The following is a 15,439-nucleotide window of genomic DNA, read 5'->3' as shown; positions in this document are numbered from 1 at the left end:
TTCTGCAGTGTAAAGAATAGTCCCTACAGAGAGCAAAATAACCAGGATGGAAATGGACACTTACCATATACATGGGGGAGCCACAGAGAGTCGCAGCCATCATATTGCTCTGCAGGTATCGTGCAAATCCAAAATCAGCTACACGCAGAACCAAAACAAGCCAAAAAGAAAGGAAAACAGAGCAAGGTTAAGATAAATGACAGCTCACAAACACAGTACACGTACGTGAGTGACCACCACTTGGTGACGACAAAGGCGCTCTTGCGTCTGCCAAAACAATTGTCGTTGAGCGCAGACGATAGTATTTGTATCGCCCCCAAAACACAGAATATATTTTAACAAAGGAAACTGTTGCACTCAGCTGTCAAACACATTTGCTATAGAGTAAGCTGAATACTTATGTGTAAATTCACACAGAACTGCACCATAGCAATCCATAGTCATCCACCGAGTGAAGCGGACAAAAATAAATAATTGGCATGCTTTTTTTTTTTTTAGTTAATTACTTGGCCTGGTTTGGAATTCCATTCGTGATATTTAGAAAACCAGATATTTTGACTGCAGTATCTGTTACGTATTACCAGCAAACATAACCAACACGGCTACCTACCTGTAACCTTATTTATTTTTGAAAGAAATCAATGGGCGACTCCAGGGGCTTACCGATCTTAATGCGAATGTTATTGGGGTTTGATTTTTTGCCCCCCACAAAAGAAAGGAGGATGTTTTGAGGTTTCAGATCCCGGTGGATAATCCCTTTGCTGTGTAGCACCTTCATGGCGCCAGCAATTTGCTGCAGAAAGAGTCTGATCGTATCTTCGCTGAGGGTCCTCATACCTAGAGAGGGGGAAAGGTGGGGAGTGGGAGATTAATAGCTGCAAAACCAACTTTATAATAATTGATAACCATCTATGATAAGTAGCGAATATCACCCATAAATATCTAGTGCTGCAACGAATACATATGAGGCGCAAGGGCCAATAGGGATAGGGGCATGGTAGAATTTATTTAAAATTGTTGCTTCTCCCAAACATACCTGCCAAGTTGCTGTCAGAGAAATAAGGGACTGGGCCGGAAATAGCAGACCGGAAGTAGCGCTGCCGCCATTTTGGAACTGGGCGGAGCATGCTCAGAAGCGACTTTTGATGCTGCTTTGCCCAGTTCCAAAATGGCCGCCGCATCAGAAGTCGCGCTGCAGCCATTTTGGAACTGGGCAGAGCAACATCAAAAGTCGCTTCTGAGCATGCTCCGCCCAGTTCCAAAATGGCCGCCGCACCAGAATAAACTGGGAAAAAACAAAAAAAACCGTTTTTTCAGCTAGAAACTGGGATTTCCCGGGGAAAACGGGATACTTGGCAGCTATGCTCCCAAAGTCAATGCAATTTACAAAAGCCATTGCAGCATCATATCACAGCCCCCTCCCAAACAGCAGCAGCAATAAAAACACATAGGTTTCCATATTATCAAGGAACGTCCCCCTACCCCCCAAAAAGGCTCAGAATTCAGGAGAATGAACACTTCTATCCCTGTGTTCTATCCTTACAACAACCCTGCAAAGTAGGCTTAAGGCTGTGAGGCGGAGATTGGCCCAAGCTTCACCACTGAGTAAATATTTGGACCCGGGTCTCCTAGTCACCATCCAACACTCCTGGCCACCTCACCACCTCGGCTCCATAATGAACATTCACATTAATTTTTTTTGTAACTGTCTTAAATGCAGTTGACGAATCGACAGCGAATCTGTTATAATTTGGTCAGTCCTAAGCTGTGAGCCGCAAGTTCAGATCAAGTGACAAAAGTGAGCAGAGCCCCATTTTCCAAAGCCCTCAGGGAACCGGGCACGAGTTACGAGACATGATGCGTCAGAAAATACCTCAAGAGTTATTAGAGAGGTGTGTGCCTGTGCGTACACGACATGCTTTTGCTGCGTTTACCTCAGAGCAGCTGAGTGAGATAAGACTCACACACACACACAAAATGCAGCAGGGCGGAATTAGCCACTTCCTCGGACACAAGTCACCCTCTCGCCATCCCCTCGGATTGACAATGTTGCCTCTTGCACTCAGGAAAAGTCAAATTAACCAACATTTGCCTTATTTTCACACCATTCAAGATGTGGTCCCGGACAGCCTAATGGCCTGCCTGCCGCCTAATCATTCGGTTCCCGAGGACTCCTAAGACAGGGGTGGCCAACTCCCAAGAGACTGTGATCTACTCACAGAGTTAAAAACTGGCAGTGATCTACCCCATTTTGGGGGGTTCAGGTCAAAGTTATTGAGCTTCTTTTTGGGAGAAGGAAGGCCTGTTTTTTAGGGGTTCAAGTCAAAGTTGATGAGCTTTTTTAGGGGAGCCAAAGTTGGTGAGCTTATTTGGGGGGGGGGAGCCAGTGATCTACCACAGACATCCAGTGATCTACCGGTAGATCACGATCTACCTGTTGGACGTGCCTGTCCTAAGAGGATTTTGTTTTCTTTGTTTTAACACAGGGGTAGGCAACCTAAGGCCCGGGGGACCAGATCCGGCCCATCCGGCCCAATCGCCTTCTAAATCTGGCCCGTGGATGGTCCGGGAATCAGCGTATTTTTACATGAGTAGAATGTGTCCTTTTATTTAAAATACATCTCTGGGTTATTTGTGGGGCATAGGAATTCGTTCATTATCCTTTTTCAAAATATAGTCTGGCCCACCACATGGTCTGAGGGACGGTGGACCGGCCCACGGCTGGAAATGGTTGCTGACCCCTGTTTTAACGAATTCCTTAGGGCTGCTTTCTGGGGGTGAATTCCTCATAAAGCGGTATAAAATACAGTAACCACAATACAATAATCCAGAGCAGGATTAAGTGGGGCGCGCACACACACAGAGGCACCGATGTTTCTGGACTGCAATGCCCATCATCCCCGACTACCAGCCAAGCTGGCAGGGGCTGATGGGAGTCGGAGTCCAACAACATATGGAGGGCCACCAGGTTCATCGAGGCAAAACTCCTCTCAATACCACTTGCTGGGAGCTGCAGATGGACTTTGGTTCTGCTTTTGGACTGCCCATCACACACACAAACGTACTTCCCACTGGGTAAAACACACAGGACCTTTTGCTGATGAAATTTACCGCAGCACAAGCTTGGGATTCACAATTATTATATATATAGGTTTTTAACACAGGAGGAGGAAGGGGAGCGGGCAGAGGCCATCAAAAACCAAGCTTAGTCAGCAGCACATCGCCAACCCCTTCACCTGTTCACACAGCCAATGCCAACCCTGGGTGCTTCTTTCGAGGGCTTGCCAATGTGCACATTCAATGCCAAGGCATGCTGACTAATGCCGTGACAACGTTTTGGCAAGAAGCAAACCCTTCTCCTCTTCCGCCACGTGGAGGGACAAGCTGAGCTCATCCTCAACATTTGGGCCAGGGAGTAAACACACAGGTGCCTTGGCAATTCAAAACCTGCCATTGCCCTGCAGTTGAGGGGTAAAGGGAGTCCAGAACGCAGCGCTGAGCTTGCAGACCCAGGAGTGGAATCTAGGAATCAGGGCAAAGTTACACGAGCCGAATTGCTGCCATTTCACAGACAGAATTGCTGCACGGGTAGAGTAGGTATCGGACGATGGGCCCTGTATTTTACTGTATTTTATGCCGCTTTATGAGGACTTCACCCCCATAAGGCAGCCCTTTTAGGGGCCCTGCGAAAGCAGATCAAAATAATCAATTTGATCTCGAAAGAAAATTAGAATCAAGCTTTCTTAGTTCAGTGCTTTCCCACTAGAGCACTCGCACGGGGGGGGGGGCAAGATTTCGGCTGCCGAGAGGCTTCTTCTGGGTTTAATCCTGCACTGCACAGGCTAGGTGTTTAAGGCACCTGAGATTGACTACGGCACATGTCAGGCACCAGGCCCAGACTAGGGCTTGCTGCTCCTGTATTCTCCCTGCGCAATAAATCTAGAGGCAAAACAGTCACTGAGCACCAAGGTTACACACAATACTGTAACACACACTGCAGCAATGCCGTCCCACATTTGGAGTTGTCTTGCAGCACAGTTGCTCAAAATCTGGTCCTCGCTGCACTGTGTTGGTATCATTGTAAAGAAGGAAAGAAAAGTTTCTAGTCCTCATTGATTCAGGGGGGGGGGGAAGCTTCAAAACGGGTAGAGAGCAAACATTACGGAGAGAAAGCCAGGAAATGAGAATGAAGGATTCTATGTGGCAGAACTACTGGCAAATTTGGGGAACTGGAAGCAAGCTTCAGGGTGGCTCACAACTTCCCAGCTCATTTCTATCCTTCCTGCCTTCTAATAACATCAAGGAGCATCTGTTCCGTTTCTTATACACAAGTATGTAATGTTCTTATCATTCCCAGTTGATCTATCTTTTATACAGATTGAGGTGTTGGAATTGCAGGCCCTCCAAGTGTCTCTATTTTCCAGGGACAGTGCCGGATTTACAAAAGCCGCCACGGTTTCCGATTTTCAGCAGAGAAATGTTGGAGGGTATGGAGCCATCTGAAGGCAGGGAAGTTTTTTAATGTTTAATGTTTTATTATGTTTTTATATATTTTGGAAGGCACCCGAGTAGCCTTGGGAGGAGGAGGAGAACTCCCTAATGTCATCAGAGAATTGTTGTAGGGTACTATTGTGGTACTATTGTTCCACAAAAACAACTCCCCCCCCCCCGGCCCTAAACTTCCTTATATGCTCCAGGGCAGCCCTTTTTAGGGAAGTTTGATGTTTTGTTGTGTTTTTAATATTCTGTTGGGAGCAGCCAGATGGGGGCATATAAATAATAAATTATTATTATTGCTATTGTAACTTTTTATTGTAATTTTAATTACATTTTCAAATTATATATCAGTTGACTTCCCTTCTTTTCCTTCCATGGTTCATTTTACTTATCTATCATTCCAGCATATTTTACAATTCTCATATGCTAACTTTCTAACTGCGGGCTTAGCTTAACTAAAAGGGTTCAAAGAGGGAACACAATCTGGATGGTAGTAGCTGTCATTTTAAATGCCACACCAAAGAAGTGTAGCATTTTAATCTTTAAAAGCTCTCTGTTGTTAAGGGGGGGGGAGTTCCAAGAACAGAACCAATTATTCAGATTGGCTGGCTCCTGCTCTAGGAAACATAACTCCATTAAGACCAAAGATTAGCTACCAACTAATGGAGAAAGTGAGGGGGCAGACAAAAGAGCATTACAAAACAGTAAGCAAATTAGGAACCACTTTTTTAAAAAAAAACAATTGTCAAAATGCCTCTATCAGTGACATGTTTCCAAAATCTTGCAGAATGGTGTCCCTGTGTCTATGCCCATGAAGAAAACACACAAAATATGATACTGGGCTGAACAACATCTTTTTTAAAAACAAATTTAAAAGAAGTTTCTAGTCCTGTTGGTGTAAAGATAAACTTGAAAGAGAAGTCTAAAGGTACACTGGTCGAGATTTCAGAACCCAGAGAGAAAGCCAAAATAAGAATTCCAACCTTCAAGAGGAGGTTACCTTCAAGGGAGACCTCCTTGGAAAAGACCCAGATTTTGGGAAAGATTGAGGGCACTAGGAGAAGGGGACGACAGAGGACAAGATGGTTGGACAGTGTTCTCGAAGCTACGAACATGAGTTTGACCAAACTGCGGGAGGCAGTGGAAGACAGGAGTGCCTGGAGTGCTATAGTCCATGGGGTCACGAAGAGTCGGACACGACTAAACAACAACAACAAAGGGGAGGTATTCCCCCCCAACTCCCCCTATTGACAAGCAAAAGCTGAATAATGTAACCAAATTTACATAATTTATCCAGGTCACTGTATCTGGGCATTCTTGGTACAAAGATTTGGGGCTAGATGTAGCGTACCAGAGTAACCATGTGAAAGGGGAACCAAAATAACTACATTATCAAGTGTCAGTAAATAATCACCTTGCAGATTAAGCACACCCTCCCACTTTCACAGATGGAAATGGGAACACTAAGACCCCTATTCTCACCCGCAAGGATCATTACCCAAGGTCCTTCCCTCACACCCACTGAATGCTCAGTTCTGCCTGTTGCTGTCATTTACTGGGGTGGGGTGGGGGAGGCAGCAATAACTCAACAGCTGCCGTGTGTGTGGCAGGTTTTGCACTGCTACGGTAGGTGCCTTAGTGTCCACACATAGGAGTTTACATGCATGCATGCTTGCAGTAAGAACATAGGCAAACTAAGGCCCGGGGGCTGGATCCAGCCCAATCGCCTTCTTAATCCGGTCCGTGGACGGTCCGGGAATCAGAGTGTTTTTACATGAGTAGAATATGTCCTTTTATGTAAAATGCATCTCTGGGTTATTTGTGGGGTCTGCCTGATGTTTTTACATGAGTAGAATGTGTGCATCTATTTAAAATGCATCTCTGGGTTATTTGTGGGGCATAGGAATTAGTTCATTTTAAAATATATATATATATAATCCAGCCCCCCACAAGGTCTGAGGGACAGTTTGCTGAAAAAGTTTGCTGACCCCTGGCATAGACTAACTTTAAAAGAGGAATGGGCAAATTTGTGGAGAAGAAGGCTGTCAATGGTTAATTCACTTTGCAAGACCTCTATACATCTTGCCTGGGACATGTGTAATCCCATACTGACATTTGAGATCGTAGACACAATTCAGTCCCTAGCTAAAGAGGCCTCCTCTACTTAACCTGAGCTTTGGAAACTTGCCTGACTGATGTTCATAGGGAAAGCATTCCAAAGTTTGGGCACCACCACCAGAGAGACCCTGTATTTGCAGTGGGCACATGCCAGAGTGCAAGGCATCTGAGACTACTATCCTTACGGCTTGGGCAAATCTATATAGAAGGCCCTGTCTGACAGGTGTTGTTCCCTTTGTTTGTTTTTTGCCACAGCTGAGACATTTTGGAGCATAGTGGCCCAATCTTAAAAGTAATAATTTTATCTATATTTTTTAAGCCATGTGGTATGCACAGTTCTGCCGTCAAGACTCCTCCGCATTCCGGCTGCTAAAACGCAAATAAATGATCTGAACTCATGATTCATAAAACATTACAACCCTAGCTCCGGAGGGGGGAAAAAGAATTCATTTTTTTAATCTTTCCGTTCCAGCAGCTCAACACGAAAGAGGTTTAAGCGGCCATGATCAGTGGGGCTGGAGTAGGATAATTATTTTCCCCCATCCCCTCCCCGCCATGAATCAACTTAGCACCAAATTGACAAAAAGGAGGATGACAGCCTTGATTAACGTTGTTTGTTTAAACATGGAGGAAAAAAACATTCTGAGAGATGATTAAACATGGAGAGACAGCTTTAATCTTTTAAGTTAGCAGGCGGGACTAAAGGCTTTTTAAAAAGGAAGAGTGTTTAGCGGCAGGAGGAACAAGTCAAGAGACACACATTCTAAATTCACTGTGCATTCAGAAGAGTGGCTACTTTAAAATCCAGAAATATAGACGCCTGTCTCCATTTGGAAGACATCACAAACATTTGCAGATCTGGTGTTAGCTTGCGTTTTTTTTTTAACTTTTACTGCTAAAGGGAGAATTACTGGAACGAAGGAGAACAGCAGGAGATAGGCCCATTTCTCGTTTGGGGTAACTGGGTCTGACTTGGTACAAGGCTGCTTCCTCCGCATGTAGGTTCTCCATGCAGGTGGGGTTTGGGAAGCACTTTATCGCAGCAGTAGAGCACCGGCTTTGCATGCAGAAGGTCTCAGGCTAGTAGGTAGCTTCCTAAGTTCCTACACAGGAAATGCATAGTAGCCCCAACATATGGCTGCCTGCACTCCTCTTGAAGATTTCCAACAAGGAAGAGGCCACCAGCCCACTGAGTAAAGGGTTATTTCAGGGGTTGCCAACTTGGTCCCTACCGCCCACTAGTGGGCATTTCAAGATTCTAGGTGGGCGGTAGGGGGTTCTACCAGGGCAAATGAAGGCGTTGTGACACCCGGGGTGGCAAACCGCTATGTACGGCTTATGTGCGGCGTTGCTACGTACGCCATATGTGCCATATGTAGTGATGCCACACATGCGCTGTACATAGCGATCTGCCGGCGGCGCTGCTCCAGCGCCGTACAGACGGTGCTGGGGTCCTCTGCTCACGGCTGCAGACGCAAATGGAGGATCCTCCACATAATAATAATAATAATAATAATAATAATAATAATAATAATAATAATTTATTATTTATACCCCGCCCATCTGGCTGGGTTTCCCCAGCCACTCTGGGCGGCTTCCAACAGAAAAATGAAATAAAATAATCTATTAAACATTAAAAGCCTCCCTAAACAAGGCTGCCTTCAGATGTCTTCTAAAAATCTGGTAGCTGTTTTTTTTTCTTTGACATCTGATGGGAGGGCGTTCCACAGGGCGGGCGCCACCACCGAGAAGGCCCTCTGCCTGGTTCCCTGCAACTTGGCTTCTCGCAGTGAGGGAACCGCCAGAAGGCCCTCTGTACTGGACTTTAGTGTCCAGGCAGAACGATGGGAGTGGAGACGCTCCTTCAGGTATACTGGACCGAGGCCATTTAGGGCTTTAAAGGTCATCACCAACACATTGAACTGTGCTCGGCAGCGCGATGGCTGCTCGTGCCGCCGCAAGCCCCCGTGGGGTGCCTTCTTGTCACACACCCCCCCAGACATGGAACCTGGGGCGCACCCCCCCCCCCACATTGTGACGCTACTGGTTTCTACAACACAATCTGAATCCTCCTTCCATCGAGCACTGGTGGGCGGTAAGGAAATTTTACCATCAAGAAAGATGCATTTGCGGGTGGTAGGTATAAAAAGGTTGACTACCCCTGGGTTATATTGTCGTACTGCCCATACCATGAAGAAGCTTCTTAAAAGCTAGGCGGCGGAGGAAGCAGATGTGGACATGGCCTCACAGATGGTGTGGGAGAACACAATGATGTGGCTTTATTTTGCTAGTTCCTGGGAATGGCAAGCGGGTAGAGTGCTATTGCCCCCAAGGTCTTGCCTGCAGATTTCCCAAAGGGATCTTGTTGACCACTCTGAGAACAGGATATTGGACTAGATGGGCCTTTGGCATGATCCAGCATGTCTCTTTTACTGGATATTAATTCTATATTTGTTCAATATGTTATTATATGTCACTTTGCGGGCTCGTTTTAGGGTCAAACAGCAGGCTATCCAGCATGTGGCTCTGGCTGGTGCTTGCAAGGGAGACCATTGGGGTTCATGTTACAGGTAGGTAGCCGTGTTGGTCTGAGTCGAAGCAAAATAAAAAAATTCCTTCAGTAGCACCTTAAAGACCAACTAAGTTTATATTTTGGTATGAGCTTTCGTGTGTATCTGAAGAAGTGTGCATGCACACGAAAGCTCATACCAAAATATAAACTTAGTTGGTCTTTAAGGTGCTACTGAAGGAATTTTTTTTATTTTGCATTGGGGTTCATGTAACTTACTGTGACTTTTAGCTAATACTAGAGGATTAGTGATGCATCAGTAGTGATGTATGGAAGTGAGAGCTGGACCATAAAGAAGGCTGATCGCCAGAGAATTGATGCTTTTGAATTATGGTGCTGGAGGAGACTCTTGAGAGTCCCATGGACTGCAAGAAGATCAAACCTATCCATTCTGAAGGAAATCAGCCCTGAGTGCTCACTGGAAGGACAGATTGTGAAGCTGAGGCTCCAATACTTTGGCCACCTCATGAGAAGAGAAGAATCCTTGGAAAAGACCTTGATGTTGGGAAAGATTGAGGGCACTAGGAGAAGGGGACGACAGAGGATGAGATGGTTGGACAGTGTTCTTGAAGCTACGAACATGAGTTTGACCAAACTGCGGGAGGCAGTGCAAGACAGGAGTGCCTGGCGTGCTATGGTCCATGGGGTCACGAAGAGTCGGACACGACTAAACAACAACAACAGAGGATTTTAAAAATATAAATAAAAGGGGAATAGTTGTTGCAAGAAGGGGGAAAATATCCTAGAGTCACATCTCCTTCCCCCTCCCCCAAATGGGGTAGGGGAAGAGGTATAAAAACTGGGTTTTGTTTTGGGGTTTTCAAACGTTAAAACATGAGATTAAAGGGCAAGATGTGGTTGTTGAGCAGACAAACATTTCCTAATTCCTTTCATTCAATGCTAAACCTTGCTTCAGGCAAATCATTTGCAGTATTTAAAAACAAACAACAAAATCAGCAAAAGGAAGGGGGGCGGGACTTAATTGCAATGGTCTTGTAAACAGAAAACCAACTGTTGAAAAGTAGTCCAAACAAAACCAGTCATTACTGACCTAGATTATATACAGCCAGTGGGTGAATGAGGGCTCAGGGCTTGGAGATTATCAATGAGGAAGTAATGTCCAAAGGAGCAGAGATGACAGGCTGCAAACTAGTCATTAGCATATTCCTCCAGACCTTGCTTTCACAATAGAAAACAACAAATGCTGCACTTTTCCGGGGCCATTTCAGACTTTAGCGGACCTCCTTTGTAAGCGAAAGCCATAGCTCAGAGGCAGAGGCTCAGAGGCTTCCTTGCATGCGGAGGTTTCAATCTCTGACGACTTCAGGTAAGCCTGCAAGAGAACCCTGTCTGAAATCCTGGAAAGAGGCTACCAGTCCGTGGAGACAATCTGGAGCTAGACGGATCTTAGGTGTCAGCTTCCTATGTTCCCCCACCAAGTCACCCACTCACTCCTCCTAAACACATTCACCCTGCATACAGTTATGTGTTTGGGTGGGAGGGTGCGGGGCCACAACTAGGTTTTGATTTGCGGTGGGTTGTCATCAGGTTAAAGTTGTCCAAGCAGGACCACCGCCTCCCTTAAGGTCATTGTTAATGACAGACTGGGCCTCTAATTGTCCTGAACCCTAGCGTACCCAAAGTTAAGTCCTAATAGTACGGTACACACGGTCCCAAGAGTGGTCAGAAATACCAGTCCAGGTCCAATACAACGAGCAAGGTCCAAAGTCAAGATCCGAAAGGTTAGGTCCCCGCTTCTGCAGAATCTCCAGGGTATCTGGGGTCAGTCCCAAGTCACAGTCCAGTGACGTTGCCAAAGCATGGTCCATCAGTGGAGAAAGTTGGGCAAACACGGAGTCTCCCCCTTATGGGAGAATTAGGCCTCTGAGTACTTCCTAACATTACATGCCTCCACATGAAAGCCATAGAAAAGTACTTCTGGCATGTGGATGGGATCATGGAGTCATAGAATTGCACAGTTGGAAGGGACCCTAAGGGTCATCTAGCCCCCTGCAATGCAGGAATCACAGGTAAATAATCCCTGACAGATGCCCACCCAACCTCTCTTTTAAAACACCCAATGAAGGAGCGTTCAACACCTTCCAAGTTGTTATCATTGAGCCTACCGCTCACGTCAGCACGGTTGCATGGAACTTCTCCATGCACCAGGCAAAGTGGCAGGAGGAGCTTGTCTTGCCACACCCCTCATGAGGGGGCAGGGCAGGGTCCGAGCCAACCTTGGCACATCACAGCAATGCTTCCAAATTCCCTAAACCCCTAGAAGAGCTGAAAGTTGATCAGAACTCCCCCAAAACAGGGACAACAGCACAAAAACCCTAAGCACAAGTTTTGCAGAATTAAAATTACATATTCCAGGTGCCACACTGGAGCGGCAAACATTTCAACATGCTAGTTAGGTTCTGCCAAAAAGACAAGAAACATCAGGGATGGTACTTACTGTGCAAGTAATCTGCCAGGTCTCCACCATTGCAGTACTAGATCAGGGAAGGGAGATAAAGAGAGGTCTGTAAGCAAGAGTTTAGTTAAAAAATTCTGTCTCACCAAGGCTCTACAATAAAGCACAGAAACAATAGTTGTTTCCTGCCTTAAGCAGCAATTCACAGAACTCAGGCAACTTCAGAAACTAAAGAGATTGGCCTTTTACAATTGCAAAATGCCAGAGTTTAGGATCTGGTAACTGCAGTGTAGGTTTGTTTCCTTCATTTCTTCAGCTTACAAGTATTGATTCTTGAAATGCAGGAGACATTTGGGCAGGAGTAGTCAGCCAGTGCCCTCCAGATCTTGCTGGACTCCAAATCCCACCAGCTCTAGCCAGCATAGCCAATGGTCAGAGATAGAGGGAGAGTTTGGGATATCAGGTTAGGGCTTTCTGGACACATGTGAGTGTGGATCACTGTTTCCACTGGATCCCTTCCCCCCAGCCCACCCTCAACTTCTGGGGTCTGAACAGAAAGTCTGCACGCCTACACATTCACAAAGATTAGGGGTGAAACCAGCAGGCACTGCCACAATCCCTCTCCCCCTGCCACCGAGTCAAAAGCCCCCTTCTACAGCAAATATATTATCCCAAGTTCTGCCGCATTGACATAGTCCAGCTAATATGAGCAAATCCTGTTCTTTCTCCACCGTTGCTTTCAAGAGGATGTCCATGGCTAATTTAGTGACCCTTGAGACCAAAAGTAGCAGAAGCCTTCCAACAACAGCCAAGCATTTCATTTTAGATGCTGCCACCAAGATAGTAACCCAGGCAATAGGTTGGCTTACTGTTCTCCCTTCCCAAATAGCGTTTTTTAAATACAATAGCCTTGCAGGCAACGATATGATTTTTTAATGTGAGTGCATCTTGTGTTTTCTGAATTAAAACCAGAGGCATATTTTACTCTTACACTTAAAATATATGTCATTGACTAATTATTTACATGCAGGCATAGGAAACTGTGACGCTCCATGTATTATTGTACCCTGTTTCTCATATTTTAAGACATACCCATAAAATAAGCCATAGCAGGATTTTTAAGCATTCAATGAATATAAGCCATACCCCGAAAATAAGACATAGTGATAGGCGCAGCAGCAATGCCAGCCGCGGCAGGAGGAGGAGGAAAAAAATAAGACATCCCTTGAAAATAAGCCATAGTGTGTTTTTTTGAGGAAAAAATAAATATAAGACATGTCTTATAATATGAGAAACACGGTACTCCCATGACACCTGGACAACCCAGGATGTTGTATGGACATCTGAGATAACTTAGATCACCTGGAGAATTTTTACTTACAGAACCATACCCTACAGAGTATCACGCTGGTGACCAAAAAATAATTATATTTCCCTCCTTTGCTCTTGCACTCTGAATGCCCTCCATCAGTTGCTTCTGACATATTGTTGTAAACAGTCATGGCTTCCCCCAAAGAATCCTGGGAACCATAGTTTGTTGAGGGTGTTGTGAGTTGTTAGGAGACCCCTATTCCCCTCGCAGAGCCAAAATTCCCAGAATGGCTTAACACTCGATCCCATTTCCCAGGGGAATCTCTGAGCAGAACATGATTCACTTGGCAACTCTCAGAACCCAGGATTCCTTGGACGAAGCCGTTATAGTTTAAAGTGGAATGGTGATGCTTTAGGTGTCTAGTGCAGATGAGACCTGAGAGTAACTTTCACCTTTGACAAGAGCTCAGAATTACTCACCTCCATAACCAAGTAAACAGAGTTGGCCATTTCCTAAAAGAAAAGAAAGGGGATGGGGGGAGAATCAGTTATTTTTCAGGAAAAGGTATGGATCCAGTCAACAAAGCAGAATACATTGTGGGTGCCGGAGAATTTAACACAGAGTTTACCAAGGTGTTCAATTCTACATGCCTTTCCCTTTTAACAGACCTGAATCATTTAGGACCCCTTCCATATTCCTTGGAGGCTCCTGCGTACTCCTAAGCTGCACATTTAACAAACATACTTGCTTGAGTGCAATATCAAAAGCCTTCGCTGTTTCCAATTTAACACAGCCCTCCGAGGCTTCATAACTACAATTCCTGTAAAAGTAACATGTGTGCTGGAAACTGAGGATGGGAGATTTTTAAAAAACCAAACCATGGATCATGGGAAGAGACAGAAAAACCAAACCACTACATAGCTGCCAAGTATCCCGTTTTCCCCAGGAAATCCCCGTTTTTAAAGCTGTTTTCCGCTGTCATCCCGAATGGCGAAATATCAGGTAATTCCCCTGGATTTCTTCCAGTGCCACTCTGCCCATGTCTGGGCACTGGAAATCGGGCAGCGCCGGGACCGGTAGTTGCTTCTATGCATGTCTGGACCTATCACATCATGCCTTAACTGCAGGTAGCTTGCTTATGATTGCTCAATATTTATTGATGGAGTGGCCGTCATCACAGAGCAGGAATTGTGCATATCCTTTAAATATCACATTCCACACTGACCAGCTAAAGTCCACACTGTCAGCATGCAGTCAAAGTACTATGCAAATGTGGAAGCCAACTGCTTTGCATACAACGGATTCTGACAAATCCAAAATTGCATGCCATTAAGCTTTATGGCTCCTTATATCTTCCCCCAAGTAGCCGCGGCATCTCTCAGGAAGAGAATGTTGCATAAAGATTAACACAATTTTTTATGGACCATTAAATATAATAAGAACCTCAGGTGATGGAGACGGATAATGGACTACTTGCCAGCTAGCAGCCAGAGACCCTCCACCAGCCATTAGCCAAGCTGTTGTGATAGCACAGAAAGTTCAAAAGCAATCCAGATGCTGAGAGGGAAATGTGGGTTATGGGATGTTGGCAATCACTGTACTTCTGTTTGGTTGTGGCAAGGGAACCTGAGATGGGGCTAAAGCATGGGTAGGCCCGGGGGCCGGATGCGGCCCAATCGCCTTCTCAATCCGGCCCACGGACAGTCCGGGAATCAGCGTGTTTTTACATGAGTAGAATGTGTCCTTTTATTTAAAATGCATCTCTGGGTTATTTGTGGGGCGTAGGAATTCGTTCATTTTTTTCCTTTCAAAATATAATCTGCCCCACCACATGGTCTGAGGGGTGGTGGACCGGCCCACGGCTGAAAAAGGTTGCTGACCCCTGGCTAAAGTGCAGAAGGTTGGGTGAGTCAGACAAATCTGAATTGCATTTACTAACTGAAAATTAATCAGCCAGGGTGCCTATTGCACAGAATTAGAAGAGGCTTTCTCCTCTATTCTTCTAGAAAACATTGTGGATAAGGGGTAGAAAGAAACAGGAGGAAGATGAGCTGATAATCAGGTGAATAAATGGTTTGTTGGCCAGCTCAGCTCTTGCAGCTGCTGTTTCATAGGGAAGGAGGCTAGGAAAGGGATTTGAGTGTATCCAAAACATCCATAGAGTTTGGGGCTTCGTTTCTCCTCTGACAAATGGACCATGGCTTGCCCTACTCACCCCCACCCCTGCCAAGTTCCCAGCAACCCCCCACCCCAGTCAATTATTATTTTTTTAAAAAAAGCAGAATAAAGGTTTTTAAACTACTGTAACTCTGTTTCGATGACGATGCAGAAAGTGGGTTAGTAACATCACTGTTTCTCACCACTCACTGCTGAGCACAGAGCTTCTGCCGTAAACACACACACACAATCACTTTCTCCCAATTTCTGAAGATAATATTCTGTGAATCTAGACAAAGCAGGGCAAATGTGCTTTCTCAGCAGGGGTCACTGCTCATATTATGCCCATCGCTACAAACGCTGTGCCAAA

The 15,439-nt window shown here is 45.5% G+C and overlaps 1 protein-coding gene across 1 annotated transcript in view; it reads right to left on the bottom strand.

Annotated features, from left to right (window-relative positions):
* Window positions 1–15,439, bottom strand: part of ULK1 (unc-51 like autophagy activating kinase 1) — a 120,675-nt gene that overhangs the window by 78,433 nt on the left and 26,803 nt on the right. The window contains exons 4-7 of the mRNA XM_035099436.2: window positions 13,392–13,424; window positions 11,643–11,679; window positions 664–837; window positions 65–138 (exon numbers count right to left, since the gene is read on the bottom strand). Of these exons, the coding sequence (XP_034955327.1) occupies window positions 65–138; window positions 664–837; window positions 11,643–11,679; window positions 13,392–13,424 (318 nt within the window). The remainder of the gene's footprint in view (window positions 1–64; window positions 139–663; window positions 838–11,642; window positions 11,680–13,391; window positions 13,425–15,439) is intronic.

The sequence above is a fragment of the Zootoca vivipara genome, chromosome 17 (assembly GCF_963506605.1).
Source record: "Zootoca vivipara chromosome 17, rZooViv1.1, whole genome shotgun sequence".
Classification (NCBI taxonomy): Eukaryota; Metazoa; Chordata; class Lepidosauria; order Squamata; family Lacertidae; genus Zootoca; species Zootoca vivipara.
Note: the sequence above shows the minus strand (reverse complement) of the source record. Positions and strands in the feature narration are given on the sequence as shown.